Source organism: Aquila chrysaetos, chromosome 5 (genome assembly GCF_900496995.4).
Source record: "Aquila chrysaetos chrysaetos chromosome 5, bAquChr1.4, whole genome shotgun sequence".
Taxonomy (NCBI): Eukaryota; Metazoa; Chordata; class Aves; order Accipitriformes; family Accipitridae; genus Aquila; species Aquila chrysaetos.
The window spans coordinates 72777881-72799446 of NC_044008.1; the positions used below are offsets into that span (position 1 = coordinate 72777881).

Below are 21566 nucleotides of genomic sequence, written 5' to 3' on the forward strand. Positions count from 1 at the left end.
TGCCTCACCTTAACCTTCCCGGCGGCTCCTCGTGTCCACTAGCAACATCGATGCAAGGGGAGCAGCACTGCAGGGCATTTCAGCTATACCTATATGTAGGTTTATATCTAGAGAGATGGTTTTTTTCCATTGTGCAAGAAAGGGCTCTGAAGCCACAAGCTGCTCCAGCAGCAACTGAGGGGGGGACATGACCCAGCACAGCCTTATTATTCCTGGCTACTTAATTACTGCTCGTGATTGATTGGTCTCTAATGAACCTCTTGCATCCATACCTCATGATTCAATAAGGGTTTTCAGGACACTTCTACCTAACGGGCAAATGGAACCTGTTCCCACCAGGGCCCCATCACACCTGGGGCCATGGGAATGACATGGTGTAAGGGTGCAACAAGGAGAGCATGTCCTGGGGGTGGGAGGGGAGACGCTGTCAGAGAGGAGCTTTCATGTCCCGGGACATACAGGCAAGAAAAAACCTCTCTGGGCTTACAAAAGGGCTGTTTAATTCAAAAAACCCCAAACACACGGTGGGAGGGTGGCTCCAAGGAATTCCCTGAGAAAGTCTCAGAGCACCCGTCTTCCCAACCAGCGGGCTGGGGGCTCGCTCGCCTCCCACGTGCAGTTTCTTCAGTTACCATCCATTCCTCCCAGTGCCGTGAACTCCATATGGCACCCAGGCTGTGGGATGGATGGATGTGCCGCGTGGGAGGCTGATGGCAGGGACAGAAAAAGCTTCAGCCCGCTGCAGTCCTGAGCTGCACCAGGGAGCAGCGAACTGTGCGTGGATCAGGCAGCGCCGGGTTTTTATTTAACCCTTAATCCCAGTAATTTGCTCTAACGCTATAGTTCAAGCAGACACAGCCACGTGCATAAAGGGTCTGACACAAATTAGTCATTCATGCAAAACAAGAGTTTTTTTGTTTTTTTTTTTTTTGCTTCTAAGTGCAAACAATTTTCTGCCAAGCGTCAGACGAGCAATTACCTTCCTACGGGCCCGTGAGCAGCTTGACTCATCCCATCGGGCAAATTTAGGGACTTCAGCCTCATAGGGGTTAAACCTGTAATTTAATTGCTAGTTTATCTTCAAGCTTCACTTTTTATTTATCACAATCCAAGCAACAGACACAGAAAGAACACAGCGGGATGCCAGCACTGAAACAGGGGTGGGAGAGAGCCCAAAGGAGGCAACTGGGCGGTGTTACTCAAGGAGGGAAGGATGTGGTGTAACAGAGACTAAGGTGGGGTGAAACCATGCCAGATGACTAGGAGAGGTGTTTAAATGATGAATAGGTGTCCTAAGAGGGTACTACATCTATTTATTGAGCATTTATCGCTGTGGAGAACATCAACCACAGGATGATGCTTGGGGGGAGAAGGACCTCGCAGGGTGGCTCCGCAGCTCGCCCCACCACTTCGCCCACGCCACACTCATGTCTCCGTGCCTCAGAGGCTCTGGAGAAGTTTCTCCCCGGTCAAGGAAAGTGTGATATTTGCATTTAGAGGCCCACAGTCATCCATGCCAAGAGCTGCTGCCACACCGGGCACTGTTAGAGGGACAGCAACACCACCCGGTGGCACAACCACTGTTGCCCGTGCTTTACCAAGCACCACATTTTCCTGCCCCAAATCAGCATTTACTGAACCGACAGCAAACACTTATTTTGACAGATTTCTTTCGGCAGTTCTGCACTTACTTACAAAGGGCTTGTGCTCACTGGGTGAACGTGTGAACTCCTGGGCTCACAAATGCAGCCACATGATGAGAATCTCTCCAACGAATTGAAATAATTACTTTCCTAATTTGCCCCTAGATTCTGCTAAACCTTCTGGGGCCTTGAGGAAGGTATGAATTTTTTTTTTTTTTTCCCATTTCTTCTGCTTATGTAGGCAGACATTTTAATTTATAAAATGAATTATTCTGTATTTAATCAGTACAAAGGAAAATTCCACTCGGGGACAGGGACGTCTCACGATGCTGCACAGGATTAACTGCACTAAATGACTCCCCAGCGTGGGAGAACGTAGCTGTGTGGGACAGCCCTCGCGCCTCTGAGCATCAGTGATTTTGGTGATCCTGAAGGTTTCCTCTTCCAAGAAGGGCTGAGAATATAAAGGATCCATCACGGGGAGGATGCAAAGGCAACTGTGTCTGAGCCCCCAGAAACCGCTAACATCAAACCCAGCAAATTAGATTGGGCTCTGCAAATGCAAGATCATGATGTGTGAACTCCAGTGCTTTCTTGGAGCATAATTCCCACTGAACATAGAGATCCCAGCAGAAAACTGATGGTTTATCTGGCTGGGGTGAACAGATAAGGGCCAGCAAGCTTTATCGCTGGATAGTGGGGCTGGTTTATGCTTTAATGCTTAAACCTTCCCAGCAGTGAACCTGTCACACAGCACTTACAAACTGGGTTTTAAAATGAGAAAACAGATGCTTGAAGGTAATACAAAAACTAAGGGTAAATACTACTGTGTATACAAAAAGATGCCCTGGTTTTAAAACATAGCAAATTAGGAATCAGTGACACTAGATATACATTACTTGCTCATCTGAAGAGACTGGAGAGGAAATAATCCTGTTCAAGAGTTGGCTGGATATACACGGGGTCCCACAGGATGGGCATCAGAGTTGACGCAAGTAGTGGTGCTGCACCAGGACTTGGACCCTATTTTGGAATAGTTTATAAATAATACATGATAAATAAATAATAAATAATTAAAAAGAGCTGTAACATTCATTACATGGTATGCTACAAATGAGGTTAAAAGTGCGTATATTCTATTTGTTTCAACTACAGTAAGACAAAACAAGCTCAAATATACCAAGAATCCCTGGAAGGTTTTGTTTTACAGAAAGGAAATTTTCAGAAAGGTTTAAAATAACAAGAACAGAAACAAAGTTTGGACAAAGCTCTTTCTCCTGCGAGGGGACAAGGTCACGGCTTGCACAGGAGCGCACGAGGGAGCACGGCTTTTTCCTCCCTGCCCTTCATTTTCAATCAGAGTGATGCGCTCACCCTGGCAGCTGTCAAGTCTTCTAAGACCAAAATGCCAAAGCATCATATGAAATTTTAAAACTGAAAACCTCAAAATAAGGTTCATGCACACACAAAAAAAGCAGCTAAAATACCACTTTCTTGTCAAAATGAAATATAAGCCAACTACTTTGCTACAGTGGACTAGTGCCATTAATTTCAACTACATCACTTTACACCGATTTGGGATCTTGCCTTTCACCAAAGTAACTTGCACTTCTGGCCATAATTTCCCCTAAGTCCTGCGCCTAATGTTTCCTATGGGAAGATTTTAGGTAGTTTCCCACTCAACGCTGCACTGAAATTCTCCCAGTCACTCTTCAGACTTCCAGTCTATGGGATGGCGAAGGAAGGGTGGGTGCCTGAGCCACCCCAACAGCCCAGACACCCCAGGGCTCTAATGCCTCCAGTCTAACACGGGATATTTAAGCAACAGTTTGCAAGTGGCCATAGAGAAACAACCACCCGCTTGTGTCTAAGCCTGCTGAGGTATAGAGGAGAAAGATGGCTATTTCCCGTTACAGCCTGGTTAAAAGTGATATCCAGCAAAGAGATATATCGATCAGTAAATATTGAATCAAGACAAAATTTATATTTTTCTAATAATGGCTATTTCTTGGAAATTTACACAAATCTTTTATGCCTGCAGGCACTTAGGCCAGTAAACTTATAATTAAATGATACAGGCAAATGCACAAACTTTTGCAGCCTACCTAAACCAAAAAAAAACCCACTTTTTTTTTTTTTTTTTTTCCTTAGTTCTACTCTATTTTCTTTTTTCTGCTCTCAAGTCCAGCCCTGGATTTATCCCCCAGGCAGAACTGCTGTTTGCTCAGCGGGATGAGCTGAAAGAAGAGGACTTTGGAGAGATTTTTAGTTATGCAGGGAATAATAATAATAATAAAAAAAACCCCCAAAAACCAAAGAAAGGAAAATATCCCAATTCTCTAGGTTACATTATTGGTTATATAACCAATCTCCCTGGTTATATTTACGCTCCTATAAATAGAGAATTGCCCTGAAAGAGTGGCCTAAAAAATAAATGACAAACGGAGCCAGGACGCGGCGAGTGTGGGCGCTCGGGTGGGAGCGGGCGCAGGGGTGGCGGGGCTCAGCACGGGGACGAGGACATCTGGTCGTAGTCGGGACACTTGAGCAGAGCCGGGTAGTTACTGTTCATCTGCAGGGACGCCTCGCTGGAGATATCCGAAGGGCTGCGTCCCCGCGCCCACGCGTCCGGGTGCAAGAACTGCCCCGAGTAGTCGGAGCAGTTGCTCAGACGGGGACGGTAGAAGCCGGGGTGAGGTCGGTAGATGTCCTCGGCCGTGTATCGCTTCATGAACAGGTAAACGGACATCACCCCGGCGCTCTGCAGGGGAGAGAGACACGGCCTGATGCTCACCCTGCTGATGGCTGCCTTCTCCACCGCCACGAAAACAGAACAGAAATATAAATCCCTTTTTTTGCTCTACTGACGATGCACAAGGGCTCTCGAGGACAGTCATTTCACTGCCCTGTGCCCCGGGTCCCTGCAGTAAACAAGGTGGCACCACCGAGTCTCCTCCTCCTCTGCATCCGTGCTTGGCATCAAATGGCGATCAAATGCCCCATCAGTGCTCCAGGCCTGGGGACTGTCCCCGCTGTATATGTCTCCCACCATACTTTATATTACCCATCTGCCCTCATAGCCTACCCTTAAACCCCATCGGAGTCCTCTTTTTGCTCACAGCCTCAATACCCGCCCCGAGAACAGGATACACTCATTACAGGGATGTGAGAGCTCCCGGGTACCTCTGTGAGAAGGAACGAGATGGCAGAGAAGGCAAACGACCATCCGTATTTGTAATTGAAGAACGTTTCCGAGTCCTTGGTCCTGTTCAGCATCTCGTCATTAATGCTGGATATGTAGAGGACCAGCCCCACCACCAGGGACAGACCTGGGGAGAAACCAAGGAGAAAGATGGTGGGAAACGCTTCGGGGATGAAGCTGCCGAAGAAGTGCCCTCCTTTAGGACCTTACTTGTGGGTGAAAGCGTAAAACTGTGGAAGTGTGCTTGAAATAATTGGGGAAAGAGGCAGTTTTCCTTCAGAGCTAGCCCAGGGCACTCCTCTCATTTCAGTCAAACCGTTACCTGCTCAAGCAAGTCTGTGTGCACCGGGTAGGAGCTGGCTTCAAAGCTCAGCTGTCACAGCTATTTGTTTAACACTAGCACAACACCATGAATAAAACATTCACTTGTCTCACGTAGAAACATCCCGACTGAGCAGTTTGAAGTTTCGGATCTCTCCTGTGACCGACGTGCCATGAGTGGCATCCTCTCCCCCAGCAGCTGCTCCTGCAGGGGTTGTGGGTGCTTTCCCCCACATCGCCTTGCCACTGCCACAAGCAAGTTTTGCACCGGATGATTTTTCCATCCTGCAAAGCCCAAGCAGGCTGCGGGGCCGAGCCAGGAGCCCCCGCGGGCGATGACTCCGACGTGGAGCCACCACAGCGGGTTAGGAGAGCACCAGCAGCTACGAAAGCAAATGTGTTCCAGGCTCAAGGATTTTCAGGAGAAAAGCTGGCTAGGAAAACTCACCTGACAGGATGAAGAATATCCCCGAGACGAAAGCGAGGATGGTCCTGTGAGGCCGAATGTGGCCGATGTTGCTCAGGATGAAGCCGATGAACATGAAGAAGAGGCTGACCAGAGGGAAGGGGGTGGCCGAGCGGATCATCTCTGGTGGGAGAGGAGCAGAGGAAAGCGAGAACAGGTCAATCCTCCCCACACAGCATTGAGAAATGGGCTCGGCTGGGTGAGATGGCTCCAACCCTGCTGCTCTCTGACCACGTTGTGCCCTTCCTCGCTCCTGGTTAATGTGGGTGCCCCTGCGCTGCTCCCCAGCCCCTGGCAGGGCTTCCCCTCTTTGCTAATGAATTGAGTAAAGAGGTGACTCTGGCTGGCTGCGGAAATGTCTACTGATGTTTGCATTTCTGAGGGTTTCTATGTGAAGTCTTACACAGGAAAAAACATCGGAACCTGCACTTTTCTTTAGCTTCGCTGCAAAACTGTTTGCTGGACACTTCTATTTATTAAATCAGAAATGACTGCAGTATTCACTGTGAGAGCTGTGACGCTCCATCCTTAATTCATCCCACCATGTAATGTGTAAAATTGACTGCTACAGCATAAATACAGCTGCAAATTACAGAGAGGAGGCTATAAAGCCAAATACTTCCATAAGCATCAGCGCTGAATAGCCAGTGACAGGAAATTGTATGGCGTAGAGCCTCTGTGAGCATCCTGCCATTAGAAAGGGATGTCCCCAAAAACTTAGGAGCGCATTGGGTAATCCACAGAGTAAACACGTAGTTGCATCCCTGCATGGTAGCACTGTCGAGGAACTAGGAGCTTCTTCGGCAAGGACACAAAGAGGATTTCTTGGGGGATCCCTAGTGACTCTTTGGTGCTTTGCAGGACGCAAAGGGTAAGACCCCACCGGACCACTTACTCAGGACGTTGACTGTGGATTCGGATGTCAGCTGGATGTTCATGGGCATGACGTATTCGATAGTGAAGCACCGGCCACGCTCTTCACCTGCAGCAAACAGACACCAAATCACACCCGCAGTGTATTTGTTTATTTTTGGTGGGGGAGAGAGTGGCTTTAAAATTGATTTCAGTGCACGTGTAAAAACAATCTTGCTTTTTAGTGCTGCTTGTGTCTTAGGTGTCAGTGTTTGGGGCTGAAGAAAGACATCTCTTAACTACCATCTCCCTTGTGCAAAAGGATTCCCTTGTACACAAAAACGTGAACCCTGAAGCCAGAGGGTTTAAGGTCACCCCGGGGTGGTATCAGAGCTCCTCACTCCCCTGACTTTTTCAAAACAGAAGTTCAAACTTCGTGACATTTCAGATCGGTCACTTTGAGATTCCCATTCCCTTGGGTTTTGTTCAACTCCGTCCCTGCAGCCAAGTTGCTTCATCAAACTTGGCGCGGATGGAGGGAACGGTCCAGCTGACCTGAATCTAAATGTTGCAGGGACAAAAAGGAAAGTTTTGAGCTGCTGCCCAAGGCGCTGTGGCCGCAGTGCTGGGATGGAGCGGGACGGGGGACAACGGGGACTGGCACAGCAGCAGCAAACTCACCCAAAGCCTGCATGCAAAGGCACATTTATCCATCTGACCATTAAAGCTGGGCATGGAGTGACGGCGTTACTCAGGTTGTGCCTAAGTTTGGAAGCAAAGATAGTCAGAGCCTCTAAAAATCCTATTTTCCCTGGCCCTTTCCCACGGTACGACACCGACGCGCAGCGAACATCACCTTAGCGGGGGGACGTTTTTTGGGAGGGAGGCCATACCTGCCAGAAAGCAGACCCTCCAGAGCCCCGAATGCAGCGACAGTTTGATTTCCGCCGTCTGGTTTTGGGGCTGGACGATGCCCTCCTCCAGGTAGAGCCAGTAGTCGGTGCTGACGGAGATGCCCAGGAGGCCGAGGCCGCAGACGGCGAACACGCTGCTGAGCAGGGTCAGCGCCTTCCTGCCGCAGGCGCTCATTCCCAACAGCATAAAGGACCGAGGCTGGGATGGGGACGGCTGCCGGGAGAGGGGACGCGGCCGTCAGCACGGAGCCGTCTACGGCTTTTTGGGGGAACGGATGTGTCAAAGCTTTGCCCTCTGCCCTTAATTGCTTATGTAGGTCGAGCTGAAATAAGTAAGCCATTAAAACAATCACAGCGGGCCCTGACAGATGGAGACTTTGAACCAAATCCCACCCGACTGCTGCCCCGCGCCGGCCGAGGGCTCGCGGATGTGCCGAACGCCGGGTGCCGGCGCCGGGGTGGGATCGGTGCGGGATGGGCTGGCCGGGAGCAGCTCATCGGCTCCCGTTTTATTTGCTGCAGGTGAATTCCTGCTGACCAGCCAAACCTGGCACGCGTCTCCCCAAGGATGTAGCCGAACCGCGGCATCTGCCATCCTCAGAGCCTTACCTAACGCTCCCACGAAGGGCAAGCACAGGAGCCTGTCGAGGCTCACGGACACCGTGTTAAGGGATCGTCAAAGATACTTTCAGCTGCTGAAACAAAACCCGCTCCCGAGCAGCTCCAGTCACCACCTCGCTCCCCCCAGTATTGCCATTTTTTCCTCTTCCAAGGTAGAATTACCCATTGGGGGATCAAGCTCCCGACTTTGCAAAAACCACGCTACGTTTACGCACGCTGACACCATCAAATGCCTCGAAGCAGAGCAGCGCGATGCAATAGCTTGCCTTTTTTTTTTTTTGCTTTTTATTGCGCTTGCTGGATCAGAGCTGCCAGTGCCGGTGTCGGCTGAACGCACACACTGAACTGGTCCAAACTCAGCTTGTGCTTCAGGGGGAGGCAGGGAAATGGGGCCAAAGAGCTGCAGTCAGGCCCTGGGCAAACATTAAAGGAGGAGGTGAAAAAAACTTCCCTCATCCCCATGTCGCTTACAGATGGAATCTTCTTTTTTTTTTTTTTTTCCTTTTATTTTTGCTAATTTGTGGAATTTAGCAGTTCTCACAGTGCCCTGCAGACTGATAAAATGTCACCAGAAATCAGAGCTCTTGGTGCAGCAGAGAAAAAGTGCAATTAATATGGGGGGGGGGGCTGTAAGCCACAGAAATGAAAGATTAGAGGAATAAAAGCAAGAAGGAAAAGATACGCAGGAGAGATGGCTTTCTGGGGAGTGGGAATGAGGCAGATAGCGTTATTGACTGCTTTTATAAAGGCAGTATGAATCACAGAGAAGTGCCCTGTCATGTATATTTTCTAAGGCACATTTTGCGTTGTTCGGCACCGCAAACAATAAGGAAAAAAAATGTAAATCCAGCTAGACAACAAAAGCTACCAAATTTAACACAGTAGCAGCAGGATGCATCTTCCTTGGGCTCCCTTAAAAATTGCACAAGGCTTGTTCGTGCCGCGTGAAGTTTCAAGGGACAACAAATGGGAGAAGGCTGGGGGCAGAGCACCCGCGTCCCACTGCCTGGGAAGGAGGGCAGAGCCCTCCTAAGCACACGTTTCATTTGAAACACCAATTCCCCAAATAATGATGGATAAACAATAGAGCCGGGGGCACGAATGTCGTACGTCTCCCCGGGCGTCAGCTTTTGAACCTATGCAGGAATAACTCCATCACGCCTGTACTCACAGCCGGTGTCTGCTATCACGGCACGCGTTGGTGAACGGGCTCTTGGGAAGAGAAGTCTTGTTGCTATTATCACTGTGGCAAAGGTGGTGGGATTTAGCGATTAAATCGGCTCCTGCCTGGGCCGGGAGATGACAGCTCGCTGTTCTGACATGTCTGGCCGGCGAGCGGACTGGAGGAGGGTTTTTTTTCTTGCACCTCTGATGAGAATATATTAATACTTACTCGCTTACAGTGACTCTCAGAGATGCCAAAAGCCCTCATAGCTTGCACTTTTACACTTGAAAGCCTTCAAAGATAACGTTCTGCCATAGGTCCCTCATGATTAATACAAGCAGACGATGCTGATATAGTTATTTCTTGCAGCTGAACCGCCCGTGAGCCGGGCTCTCTCGAGGAGCTCTGTGCTCTTGCAGGGCCCATCCCTGGCACATCTATAGCACAAATACAAAGCACCAAGGTCCCCGACAGCCCGGTCCTGGGCTGATCTTGCAGTGAGTTTCATACAAAATCGATGTGAAGGAAAGTTGTAGTTACTGTGGAGTCCAAATAACTGCGTTTACTGAATGGGTGCAACACCCAAGGCCTGTCTGTACCTTTAGCTCGCTGCTCTGGGCAGCAATACGAGAGAAAAGCAGGGAATGCTGCTGAAAGAGTTGCAAATTCTTGAGCGAAAGAGAGAAAGGGAGAGAGAGACTTTTATTATCGCATCCTACCCTGAGTCCAAAGCAGACAAGTACATCTTGGTAGGAAGCAGATGTACTTGCACCCTCAAGCGCTGCAACAGCTCTGACAATTCTCTCCCATATGAAATTAAGGATTTGGCTCTTCCTACGTTCACACTGAGCCGTTTCCCAGAAGGTACCGACCTACGGGAAGGGGAGTGCTGTCGCTTACAGACAGCCCAAGCAAATGCTCCAGCTCACGCTGCTGCAAGCTTTCCACCTTTGGCTTTGCTAAGAAACCTCATTTCTAAAGTTCTTATTTAGTGTTTTCCTCAGCTCAAGAAAAGCAGGATGCGTTACCAGGAAGGACACCTCCCTGCCAGGGGTGCGAGGAACGAGATGCGCAGAGGAGATGCTCAGATTTGTTTTTCCCGAGAAATTAGGAGGCAGCAGCTAAAGAAGAAACTGGTAGCTATGGGGCAGAGAAGCACGTCCTGCAAAGGTAGCCCTGCACCTTGATATCCTGAGGACAACCTTACTGTCAAGGTGAGAGACTGGCAGAGCTGTAGACATTAGGACGCCACTTTACCCCTTCACTGGATGGGGATATGCCATTTCCCATCTCTTTATAGATCCCATTTGAGCCAGCAATATGACCAGGCAAAGCACAGATCCTCTGGCTCATCAGTTCTGCCTAACTCAATCAGAGCCATAGTATCTAGTGGCTGCCTCAAAATGAACAGCGTTTACTACAAGGTGTCTCATCCCTCTTGACATTTTGGTGCCAAAATGGTAAAAGGAGCTGGAGTCTATTCTTGGCTTGTGTATCATCAACAACCATCCTTCCTGCACAGTTTTCGTTAATAAGGAGCCAAAAATCAAAGTAGGGAGTGTGTGAAGGTGCAGATAAAGCCATTCAGAGGGAAATAGCTAAGTATTTCCTGTGATTTGCTGCCTATCAACTCCAGGCACTGAAAAATATATCCATTTGGCATCATTTATATTGGTCATTGGGGTGACACTGGCAGCAGGGAGAGGGGTCGGGCATCAGAGTCACGCCTCTCAATTGCCTCATTTCTTTTCTCGCTCACACTTCAATTTCCATGTAATCACAGATGCATTAGAGAGTGATCCCTATTGCTGCCTTGCTGGCACGTCAAATCGAGCCCAATGCGGTGGGGGACAGGAGGCAGTGATGGTGCAGAGCAGCCGCTCGGAACAAACCTTCCCTTATGTCCAGCGCCTGGAGAATTAGCAGGGCTCCCAAGAGAAAGATTTTTTCAAGGACACGAACAGGAGCTGGCTTGATTTTCAGCAAGGATTTAGTCCCCAGTAACCTTTACCAATTGTGTTATGCTTCCTACAGCTGAAAAGGTGATGCTGTTCGGTTTCCAAAAGTAGCTGTACTTTAAATTAAATCAATATAGCCCCAAAGATTTCCAAGAAATAGGACCTTAGAACTGTTCCTGCTCCTTCAATCACACTGTGCCTTCTGGTAGTAGTCCAGGGAATAATAAAGGCAGTCTGCAATGTAATCTGCAGTCCTCATAATGAATTTCTTTTTGTCTTGGAGCCATAGCTTCTGATGGGAATTGCACATGGCCCTCGCCGGGACTGACCCCTTCGGAAAATGAAATGAATATTGGCATTGTTCCTAATGCAGTTCACCCAGATCTAGGAGTGTGTTGAAGTCCTTACCTATTACTCCATGGTCACAAAAAGAAAATATTATCCTGGTCCAGATTTCTGAGCCCACACCTCCATGACCTAACACCGAGCCCAAGCCACCGCTCTGGGCTACGTGGATGGGCTGAGATAAATAAATACATTGCCGGTCAACTGCCCGCACAGGGTGGGTCCTGTCAATAAATCACTGCTCTGAGTTCAGCGGAAAACAACGCTCCCTCCTGCCCTGGGTAAAGGTAGAAAGAACAGGGCCAAGCCAGGCCAAGGAGGCAGCTATTGATTTTTTATGTGGCTAGAGCATCATTTCCAATTTCCTGACATTTGTGAGGAGGGGAAGCACTGCCAAGGTTATCGGAGCAGACGGGAGGGAAGGTTTTGTTTGTGGAGGGCTGCTGGGCTCCAGGACAAGCCTGGCGACCTGCCTCTGCGGTTGTGAAAGCCTGGTCCCTGCTGCAAGCCAAGGGCAGAGGGAAATCAGAGGTTAAGCCATGGCCCTGGAGCAGTGGGAGAGGCTGAGCAGAACATAAAGGAGAAGGAACGAAGCCCAGTGGAAGGGGGGGGTAGGAAACCACTGAGCGAGCGATCGATGTACAAAGAACTTCGGGGACCTGGGAAAGAGCAGGCGAACACAGAGCGTGAGATGTGATGGAGCTGAACTGAAAGGATCAGCTCCCACTAAGCTACGACAAGAAAATCGGGCTGCCTAAAAATAAAGGGCCTTCAAACAGCACGATCTCTTCCTCAGGACGCAACGCAGGCCACGAACGTGGGCAAAAATAAATAGGTCAAGGAGAGTGGCTCTTTCAGAGCTGAACTTTTCAGAGCCAGCAGTGCTTGGGCAGGCAGGACCGTGCCAGGGAGCTGGCTGAGGCCACCGCCGCGTCGTCACCCTCCTTCAGACAGCACAACGTCACCCTGCCTCCCTCGTGGGCAAATCCAGAAAAGCCTGATTTGATCATTAATAACCACAACGGAATAGAAAGGCGGTCACAAAACGGCATAGAAGCTCCCACTGAGCTTACGGGGCTCCCAAAGGGTGCAAACGCTTCGGTCATCAAACAGAGTGTGCAAGACGCAGCCTGTGTCCAGCTGACTCGAACTGATGCTCTATCGGTTCGCAGAGGGGGTTTTACCGGTGCGAGGAGCACGCGGTGAGATGACTTTAGCCACAGCCGGGCGTAGGCAGCTCAGCAGAGGAGAGGAGGAGGAGGAGGTGGTGTGGGCAGTGCCCGCTGCTCCGTTTGGGGACCCAGGAGAAGCAGCTCCACAAACCTGACCTGGAAAACTGGGCGGTTGGCAAATATAGTTTTGGTTTTGGAATTACCGCTTGGGAAGCACCAGCCCCTCCTGAAGCTTGGAAAAGGTGTACCGCAGGTAGGAGAGAAACACAAAGCTGCTCTGCTTCCATACAATAGCTAAAGGAGAGCAGGGATGGCTGCAGAGAAGAGCAGTATCTCCTGGGCTGGTACGCTGAGAGGGAAATGGCCGAAGGGGACGTGTGTCGGAGCTGGTCCATAGGGCTCCCAGGAGCCCCGTCCTGGGCTGCCGGCACCCACCACCTCACATGGTACATGGGAAGACAGAAATATATAAGGCAGCTTTACAGAGCTGCATTAGTGTCATATAGAAATTTCAGCTCGATTTCTGAGAGAGAAATTATGTATCGGAAAAATTAAGTACAGGAATAAATCTTTCTGATGTGGAGGAGGTTTAGCCTGATATTAAGAAATGAAACAGTCCATCCCATGGCAGTTTGAACAAGCACTAGTAACTGCGACTACAAGCAGCCATAAACTTCGAAAGGATCAATACTGGACTTGAAAGCTTCCCCTCGGCTGCTAACAGCGGTGCTGCACAGCCAGCCCCGCACGCAGCACTGCCATTACAGCCGGAGAGAAACAGGAGCATTGAATCAATTGAGCACACTGGGCTCACAGGCTCTCCAGAGAGGGGTTTTTTTTTAAAACAAAAAAAAGAAAAAAAAATGGCTGGTTATGAGTTATTTAAACCTAGATTGAGCCACAGCAATCATAAACCTGTTAATTTTTTGCTTGTCATCGGACACAAGGAACACCTGAAATACAATTGGAAGAAATGACGTGTGGCTGCAGCACACTGTAATGCTTACCACTAACTAACTTTATGAGTTGGGCTTTTTCTCTTAAACTTGACTTCCATAATTTTTCTGAGAAATTCCCCTTTTCCCTAGCACTTCCCATGATTCATTCTTGTCCAAGTTATTTTTTTAAGCTTGATCAAAAATCCTTTTGTGGCAGTGCAACAGTGAAGGAAATGTTATATAGAAAGTACCGTATTTTTCTGCTGAACCCACAGCCTGCTTAGTGAACCCCCAGGGCTGACCCACGGCTGCTCTTCCCTCTCCTTCATTACCATACAGCAGCCTTTTTGCTGTGGTCTGCTCAAAACCTGCCCTTTTTGCCTGGGTCAGGTTTGCAAGGATGGTTGTTACTGATTAACTGAGCCCACCTTCAGCTCCAGCACCAAATATAAGGAGATCAAATGATATACCCAAGGTCAAAGGAGCAGCAACTGAGATTTATTTCCCCAGCCCTCTAACCGGACACTTTCCCGAACGGGCAGCCTCTGCCGTGCCCGCGCCGCCGTGCTCGCCGGGGCAATGGCTCCTCTCCAGCTCATTCACACTAATGGCTTTGGATGATGCCAGCAACTTTCAACAAATAAAATCATTGACCGAACAGCCTCCCTGGTACAGGCTCACAGGCTGCTGGCACAGCCGGTGTGCGTACAGCTAGTGCTCATTCACATGGTCTTTCTGGATCCACAAATATCCCCCCCCAAACCTCTTCTAGAGCACATCCCGCCTGCGTGCCTCCTTTCTCCTTGGTGTTTAAGGCTCTTACCTCTTTTAATCCCAGCTGAAGCGACGCTTTGGGAAGCGGAAAACCTGCGACGTTGGCTGCGAAGGTGGGAAGCTCACGTTCTGGCAGACCGACCGCGAGGCAAGGGTCACAGCGAGGAGGGTCCTCGATGGATGTTTCGGCTGCTGGACGGCTCTGGGAGGAGCTGGGAGCGGGGTGGCTTTGGCAGCGGGCACGGGAGAGCTCCTGGACCGTAGGAGAGGACGCAGCCTCGGCTCTCCGCCTCCGACCGACTCACACGAGGGATGCACGAGGCTGGGACGCAGGGACAGGCGGATGGCGGGCACGGCTCCGCATCCACGCGCCGGCAGCTCCTACCCTGTGGTTTTGTAGGGAAGTGTTACACGAAGTGCATTTCTCAAGAGGGAAATAGGAGCTAAAGCTCTGAGCGTGCAATATTGCCCATGCACCCAAGTCCAGTTCTCCAGGTCTAAACTATATATATACACACACAAAGTCTCCATCACTAACAATAGCTGAGCCCTTTCCTTCGCAGAGCCCTTCCCAATGCCCTCTCACCCTCTGCATATCAAAGCCGACGCACAATATTCACCTACTTGCATCGTGTCAGAGTGCTCGCAGTCAGGGACATGAGTCAAACTGCTGGTTTCAATACCCTGCGAAGAGCTACAAAAGCAGAATAAAAGGGGGATTTCTAGTGCTGCAAAGCAAACCAGCTGGCGACTTTGCTGTAAGATCTGCAGAAATCTCATTGCTGTGTGCTGCGCGGAGCGGTGCTTGCCTATTAACCTCTGCGTGCTGTACATTACAGGTTGTACTTTATATCCTAAACACAGAAACTCCAGTAACCTGACGATCCAGTGACCCTCTTCTGGCTTCGACGTAGTCCTTCTCTCTGCTCACCTTGGCTGGTGCAGAAGGAGCCTGAGCAGACCCAGCAGCAGGGATAAGCGAAGGCAACGTAATCTCACGGCGTATGCGATGGCTGGAGGAGAGCGGCTGGCTCAGCCGCCCGCATCCACTTCACACCAGGACCAAGGCTGGGCTGGCCTAAGGGAATATTACATCTTTTAACAGTTGGTTCTTGTTCACTTCCACGTGTCATTTAAGACGGCACAAAGTCCTGCAATGGCCTTGCATATTACAGAGAGGAGAATAAACCTCTTCCTTGCACAATGACAGCTTTTCAAGGTCTCTGTGTCCTTCCAGCGGCAAGGCAGGTCACAGCATGATTGAAGATCTCAGGCGCCTTTTCCATAAGATATTTATGTTGTTTAAACTGAAGTGGGTGTGAACAGAACCTACAAATGCAGCGCAAGCCCTGCAGGAGCCATGTATTATGAATGCCAGCGCATGAAATTTCTCTGGGCAATAAACTTTTATGGCTACAGAAGGTCTAAGAAAAGCCCCAGCTAGCAGCCCAGGTTTCAGGAGATGTGGCTGCTCCTGCCAAGCTGCTCAGCAGAGAGGGGCTAACACCCCCGTTTTCTTCTTTTCCCCTTAACCATCAGTGTATGACAGCTTGAGCTAAATTAAGCAGTGCTGGGAGGTAAAAAATAGCATCAAGAGCTAATTAAAACTCTTCCACCTCCCCTGTGTCGGTGGCGGAGAGAGGCGAGCCCCGCGTACCCGCGCCCACCGCGGCTCTGCCCCTGCCACTGCAGCTCTCCTCGCCAGCGCTGGCAGCTGGAGTGGTTTTAGGAACACTTGCAGTGAGATAAACGAGAGAAAGCAAGAAATCCCCCGAGCGCCGTTGGCGTCTCTGAAGGCCACCGACAAGCGGCACGTTGGGCAGGCTGCACGTGCCGGCCACCGCCGCCGAGACCACCGTCCCCTCGACGTGATTAAACACGATTGCTAGCATGAAGCAGATGCCTTGTTGGCCGGGAGATTACATTCCCCTTTCCCCACTTAGAAAGCAGCTTTGCAGCAAAGCTTCTGAGTACTGAAACGATGGCATAAAGAAAGCGGAGAAGGGCTGTATCGTCCATGCCTCAAGCAAACTTCTTAATAACCCAAGTGCCATTCGTGGCTGCCATTAAACCCAGTTACCAAACACAAGGGCTGCTCCATCCAGCTTTGCTTAAGCAGTTTGGGACACAACTCCTCAGATGCCAGTGGTGGGGTCTTGGTGCACAAGCTCTCCAGGTCTGATGCTGAGCAGCTGCAGAAGTTTGGTCCCATCTTCACATAGGAAAGGTCTTTGCTTTGTGTAGCTTGTTGGGTTTAATAGTCAGGTTATGTGATCTTAAAGTACATAATCAGCATTTACACATCATTGGAGATATTAAAGTCTTTACTGCCCTGATTTTAGCAAGATTCATTGCCATTTCCAGGATTTAATGGTAAATGTCCTAGCAGACAGGGTAGGAAAAACCATGCAGGGCACGAAGCAGCCTGAGCCCAGGCACAGGGAGCATGGCCCGGTCAGAGGAGCGCGGGTTGGTACGAAGCCCAGCGTGGCCTCGGAAGGACATCGGCTGCCTGCCCTGCTCAGCACGGAGAAGCGCAGCCATGTGCTGGGAAAGTCTGCGGGAACGGGCAGGGAATAGACTCGGTCTCATTCTTTCTCCATCCTTCCCCCAGACCAGCACCCATTACCAGGTGAAACTTGGCCTGACTGTGTGTAGCTGGTCTTTACCTACACCCCTCTCCTCTTCACGCCGTCCCTTTGTATCACCATGCGGCACCCACCCAGCAGCACCTCTCCTACCACCTATAGAATGACCTGATGTTTTCTTCTCCATGCGGTCTGTAAGCTGTTTTACAGTAAGAACTGTAGAACAGTTGACACACATGACGCTGACATTGCTTTCTTCTTCAGCCATCCCCACCCTCCTTAAGTCGTTGTACAGAAAAGGGCGGTTTTGTCCCAATTTCTTTCCTGCCTGTAGCTCACCTTTTCTGTGCTTCAGGAGAGACGTGCTGCTTCCCAAGCAGCAACTCCATCATCAGAAGGATTTAACACTTTCCAAATCACTCAGTTTTCTAGGTTGAGTTTGCTGTGTTGCTTCTGGCCGTCTGCAGCTTCCAGGGTCTCCCGACAGCACCCAGGAGAGGACCGTTTTCTATCGAATATAAAGTCAGTGCAGCTCTGAGCATCCCTGCAAGAGCCACCACCACTGAGCTGCCATGGCAGCAGGAACCAGGGGAAATCTGACATGAGGGAAGCTGGGGACGGCAAGAAATGAAAGCAGAGCCCCAGCTTGGGTCAGGTATTTTGGCAATGCCAAAGGCAAAGCTTTCTGTTTCTGTAGGAAGGGATAGCATCCACCCTTACTTGGGTAAAAGGCACGGTGGCAGAAGATGAAGGGAAAGCCGCCAGTCCCACCGCGGCTTCACCCAGACCCTGCCGTGGTCTTTGGAAGGGCTCTCGGACAACGGGCTTCGAGTCGTGCTTTCAGCTGTGAGGCAGGCGGGATGTTCATGGTCCGTCCCTCCGTGAGAGCCTGGTGGAGGATGCTCCAGGATTTCCCATCCCACCTTGTGCCAGGACCTGCCGTGGGCCCCCACATCAGTGCTTCTCACCTGGCTCCGGTACAGTCTGCGGTGTCTTGAGCATCACCTCGGTTAAGTATTTCCCAAATAGTTAAAACATTTTTCTTCTGTGATATATTGTATCCCAGTCCCTGAAGTGCTAATCCTTACAAACAGATGGCTCAGCTTTTGCTTGGGACATGGCACCCAGGGAGTGACTTTGCCCTGGGAAAGGGAAGACTGGAAAACTCTTCCTATCGGCATGTGTCTAAGCAATGGTTGCTGTTTCTGGGCTTCCCACCCCCCCAGTTTTACTAATTCTCTACTGGGTGAAGCTTCAACTCCTCCTAATCCATCACATGCCTGTGTGAGTCTCACCTGGGCTTGACGTTATGTTATCAACCTCCGTTGCTGAATTTTTAATAACCAAACCCATACAGAGACTCCCCTCCCATCTACACCTGACTTTCTGACTGCCACAAAAGGGGAGGTTTCTACCCACCGTGCTCCCAGCTCTGCTCTCCCTGCTGTCCTGGGGGCTGGAAGAAGGTGGGGGGACACGGATGCCCGTCCAGGACCCCACTGCAATCCCACTCTTGGGCCACATCTACCAAACATAACCCACCGCACCTCTCTGAGCAAGCAGAGGTATTCCCAGCCAGAGCTGCCACACAGACAAGGGACATCTGTTGTAACCAAGCGTTTAATGTCCCCTGAGAAGAAGCCAGGGCCGTGGGGCTGCCCACTTGTAGGGCTTCGAGGGTGAGCGAGGTCCTGCCCCGGCAGACCTGAGCCTCTGCTCCCTGGGGACGTCACCCAGCAGCACTGGATGGGCACCCGGTGGGAAAATGAATTATCCGCAAGTTGTCTTGGGTCAGTGGATGCCATCTGCCGTGGTGCTCAAATAATCCCCCTCTCAGTGCAGCCATGAGTACCGCTCTAATGACGTTTTTCACTGATGAGCAACAATACCTCCCTCATAGTAAAGGAAAAGCTGCAAGTCCCATCTTCCGAAGGGACCAGACACAAAGCCCACTCATCTGTAACAGCCCATTTTCCAAGCTTGATGATGCATCAGTGTCATCCTCTGACAAATTCCATTTTCCCAGTAAATATTTTACTATAAATGTCAGAAGTTTGTGGCTATACAGCAACAAAATTGCCGTGAATTTGATTCCAAATCCTCTTTCTAGAGCACACCTAGAACCCCAGTTCCCTTTAATTTCTGTGAGATTAAGATTCCCAGATAACTTTTGACCTAGACTCCATCATCTAGTTATTTTAAAAATGCCACCTTAAAACCAGGGCTTTAAATCTTCCCAGCTGACTTATGAAAAGCTCCCGGCGCTCTCTCCAGCCATACACTTGCGCAGCTCACAGCTTGCCGATACCGTTGAAGCCTCTGCAGGCTTGTGCATTATTTCCCTTTTGTATTTTATATTCCCTTCCCTCTCCATAAATGAAGCTGAAGCTGCAAATGCTGCGGTATGGATGCTGCCAGGTGGGGATTCATTCAGCTCAATGAATATATTCAACAGCTACAATAATACAGCAAGGGACTGGGGAAATATATGCACAGAAGCATTTCTGTCCCCTGGATGCCACGTGGAGCAGCCGCAGGGCGGCCAAGGGAAGGCACGATGGCAGCGGGACGAGCGCTGAGAGCCAGTCTCCTGCCCTTTGGCTTTTTACGTGGGTCACGATGCAACAGACTGAACCAGTGCCCTGAAAAATCCAGCAGCAGATGAGCCTCTGAAAGAAGCCCAAATGCACGGCACTTGTGAAACCAAAGGGCAGAAGTGGTGGAAATGTGGGAACGCTCCTCCAGCAAAGCTGCCTGCCCGGCTCACGCCACCGGCACCCGCTGCTACTGTACAAAACTCAGCTGAAACACTCTTTTTCAGCCGAAATACTCCTTTTTAGTGCCGCTTTCAGCGAACGCAATGCCCTTGCTGCCCTTCCCAAAGGCTCACCTCCACCACGCAGACCACCTACCACCTCTGGCGAGGCCTCCTCTGTTGTCCTCTCCCCCACGGAGGTTTGGGGGGTGCGAGGGACACGGTGGGGACAGCGGTGGGGACAGCGATGCTGCAGGTCAGAGCCACTCTCTGGACACCGCCGAGGAACCTCAGCTGCTTCGCGCCTGGAAGACCCAGCCCTAAAAGCTGCAAAAATCATCACGCGTCAGGGGCTGATGAAGTTTTACAAAATGCCAAGCAATTAATCAACAGCCGAACGGTGTGTCAGAAACCCTCTCTGCTCGCTGCCGTGGCGGCTGAAATACCACATTTCATGTTTCACCACCTTTCACAGGATATGAATAAGTAGAGTGTGGAGAAGTGAAGGCAGGCTCCATGTCCCCATTCGCCTGTTCATATGGTAACACATGATCCAGTTTTTGGGTATGTTTTTTTTTTGTTGTTGTTGGGTGTTTTTTTTTTTCCCTCTACTTTACTTCACTTAACAACCACGTCAGGTTTTTCTCACATAGCCTCACTTGAATTCCCACTCCCTTCTCCGAGGGGTTTACCACCCTGAAAAACATCAGCAGCCCCTGACTTCCAGCGGACTTTCTATTCCCTGTGAAAAACACGCTTCCTTTTCCCACTCAACCTTCCAAAGTCACCGGTGAGGAGAGGGATGCTCCCAGTGCCCAAGAGATGCCCTCTGTGTCCCAGCAGCCTGGGGGACAACAACCCCTGCGATGATTTACCGGCTCCCCACCTGCTAAATCCCAACCTGGGCCTTTCACTCGGGGCTCCGACAAACCCCGGTTCCCGGTGGAGCGGGGACGGTGCAACCGGGCGAACCGCCTCGGCACGGCGGACCCGGGCTCCGTTACCGGGGCCGGGCGGCGGCTGCTGCCCGGGGCGGTTCCCCCCGCCCCGGTGCCGGTGTCCCCCCCTCCAGGGTGCCGGTGTCCCCTCCTGGTGCCCGTGTCCCCTCCCGGTGCCTCTGTCCCACCCCCCGGTGCCCGGTTGCCGGTGCCCCCCCCCCCACCCCGGGGGGAGCTACCGAGGGCACAGCCGGCTCTGACTCCGAGAGGGATATGGAAAAATATGGAAATATATGCCCTCAAGCTCCGCACCCAGGCGGCGGCTCCCAAACCACCCCCCCCTTTAAACTTTCAGGGTTTTACACCCAATTCGGGACACCCCCTCCTCCTCCCCCGAAGTCACTTCCAAGACTACGTTCCCCCCCCTCCCCGGGGCAGCCTGGCTGGGACATGGAAGGGACCCCCCGAGCCTTCCCCCCCCTCCCCCGGTACTCACCGGCACCGCGGCCGGCGGCCTCGGGGATGCTCCGCTCCGCTCCGCTCCGCTCCGCGCCGGGGAGGGCCGGGAGAGCCCGGGGAGGAGAGGGCATCACATGGCGCCGGCGGGGACAGCCCACCTCGCCCTCCCTCCGTGCCCCCTTTCCCTCCCTCCCTTCAGCCATCCCTCCCTTCAGCCATCCTCGCCTTCTTCCCTCCCCCTTCCCTCCCTCCCTCTTTCTCCATCCACCCCTCCTTCCTCCCCCCCCTTCCCTCTATCCCGCCTTTCCCCGTTCCTCCCTCTCCTTTCACCCTTTCCCTTTATTCCCTCGCTTTCCCTCTATTCCCCCCTCTTTTCCTCTGGTCCTCTCCTTTCCCTTCTCCCCGTTTCCATCCGTCTGTCCCCAGTCCCTCGGGGCTCCAGTTCGCCACCAGAG

General features: G+C 51.0%; 1 protein-coding gene across 1 annotated transcript; it reads right to left on the reverse strand.

Moving 5' to 3' along the window:
- Window positions 1–1043: 1043 nt before the first annotated feature.
- Window positions 1044–21300, reverse strand: CACNG5 (calcium voltage-gated channel auxiliary subunit gamma 5). Its single transcript, XM_030014462.1, has 8 exons — window positions 21149–21300; window positions 19850–20041; window positions 14421–14757; window positions 7378–7721; window positions 6528–6614; window positions 5615–5755; window positions 4827–4972; window positions 1044–4404 (listed from the first exon to the last, which is right to left on the reverse strand). Exons 4-8 carry the CDS (start codon window positions 7583–7585, stop codon window positions 4147–4149), a joined length of 840 nt encoding a protein of 279 aa, XP_029870322.1. The 5' UTR covers window positions 7586–7721; window positions 14421–14757; window positions 19850–20041; window positions 21149–21300; the 3' UTR covers window positions 1044–4146.
- Window positions 21301–21566: the final 266 nt, after the last annotated feature.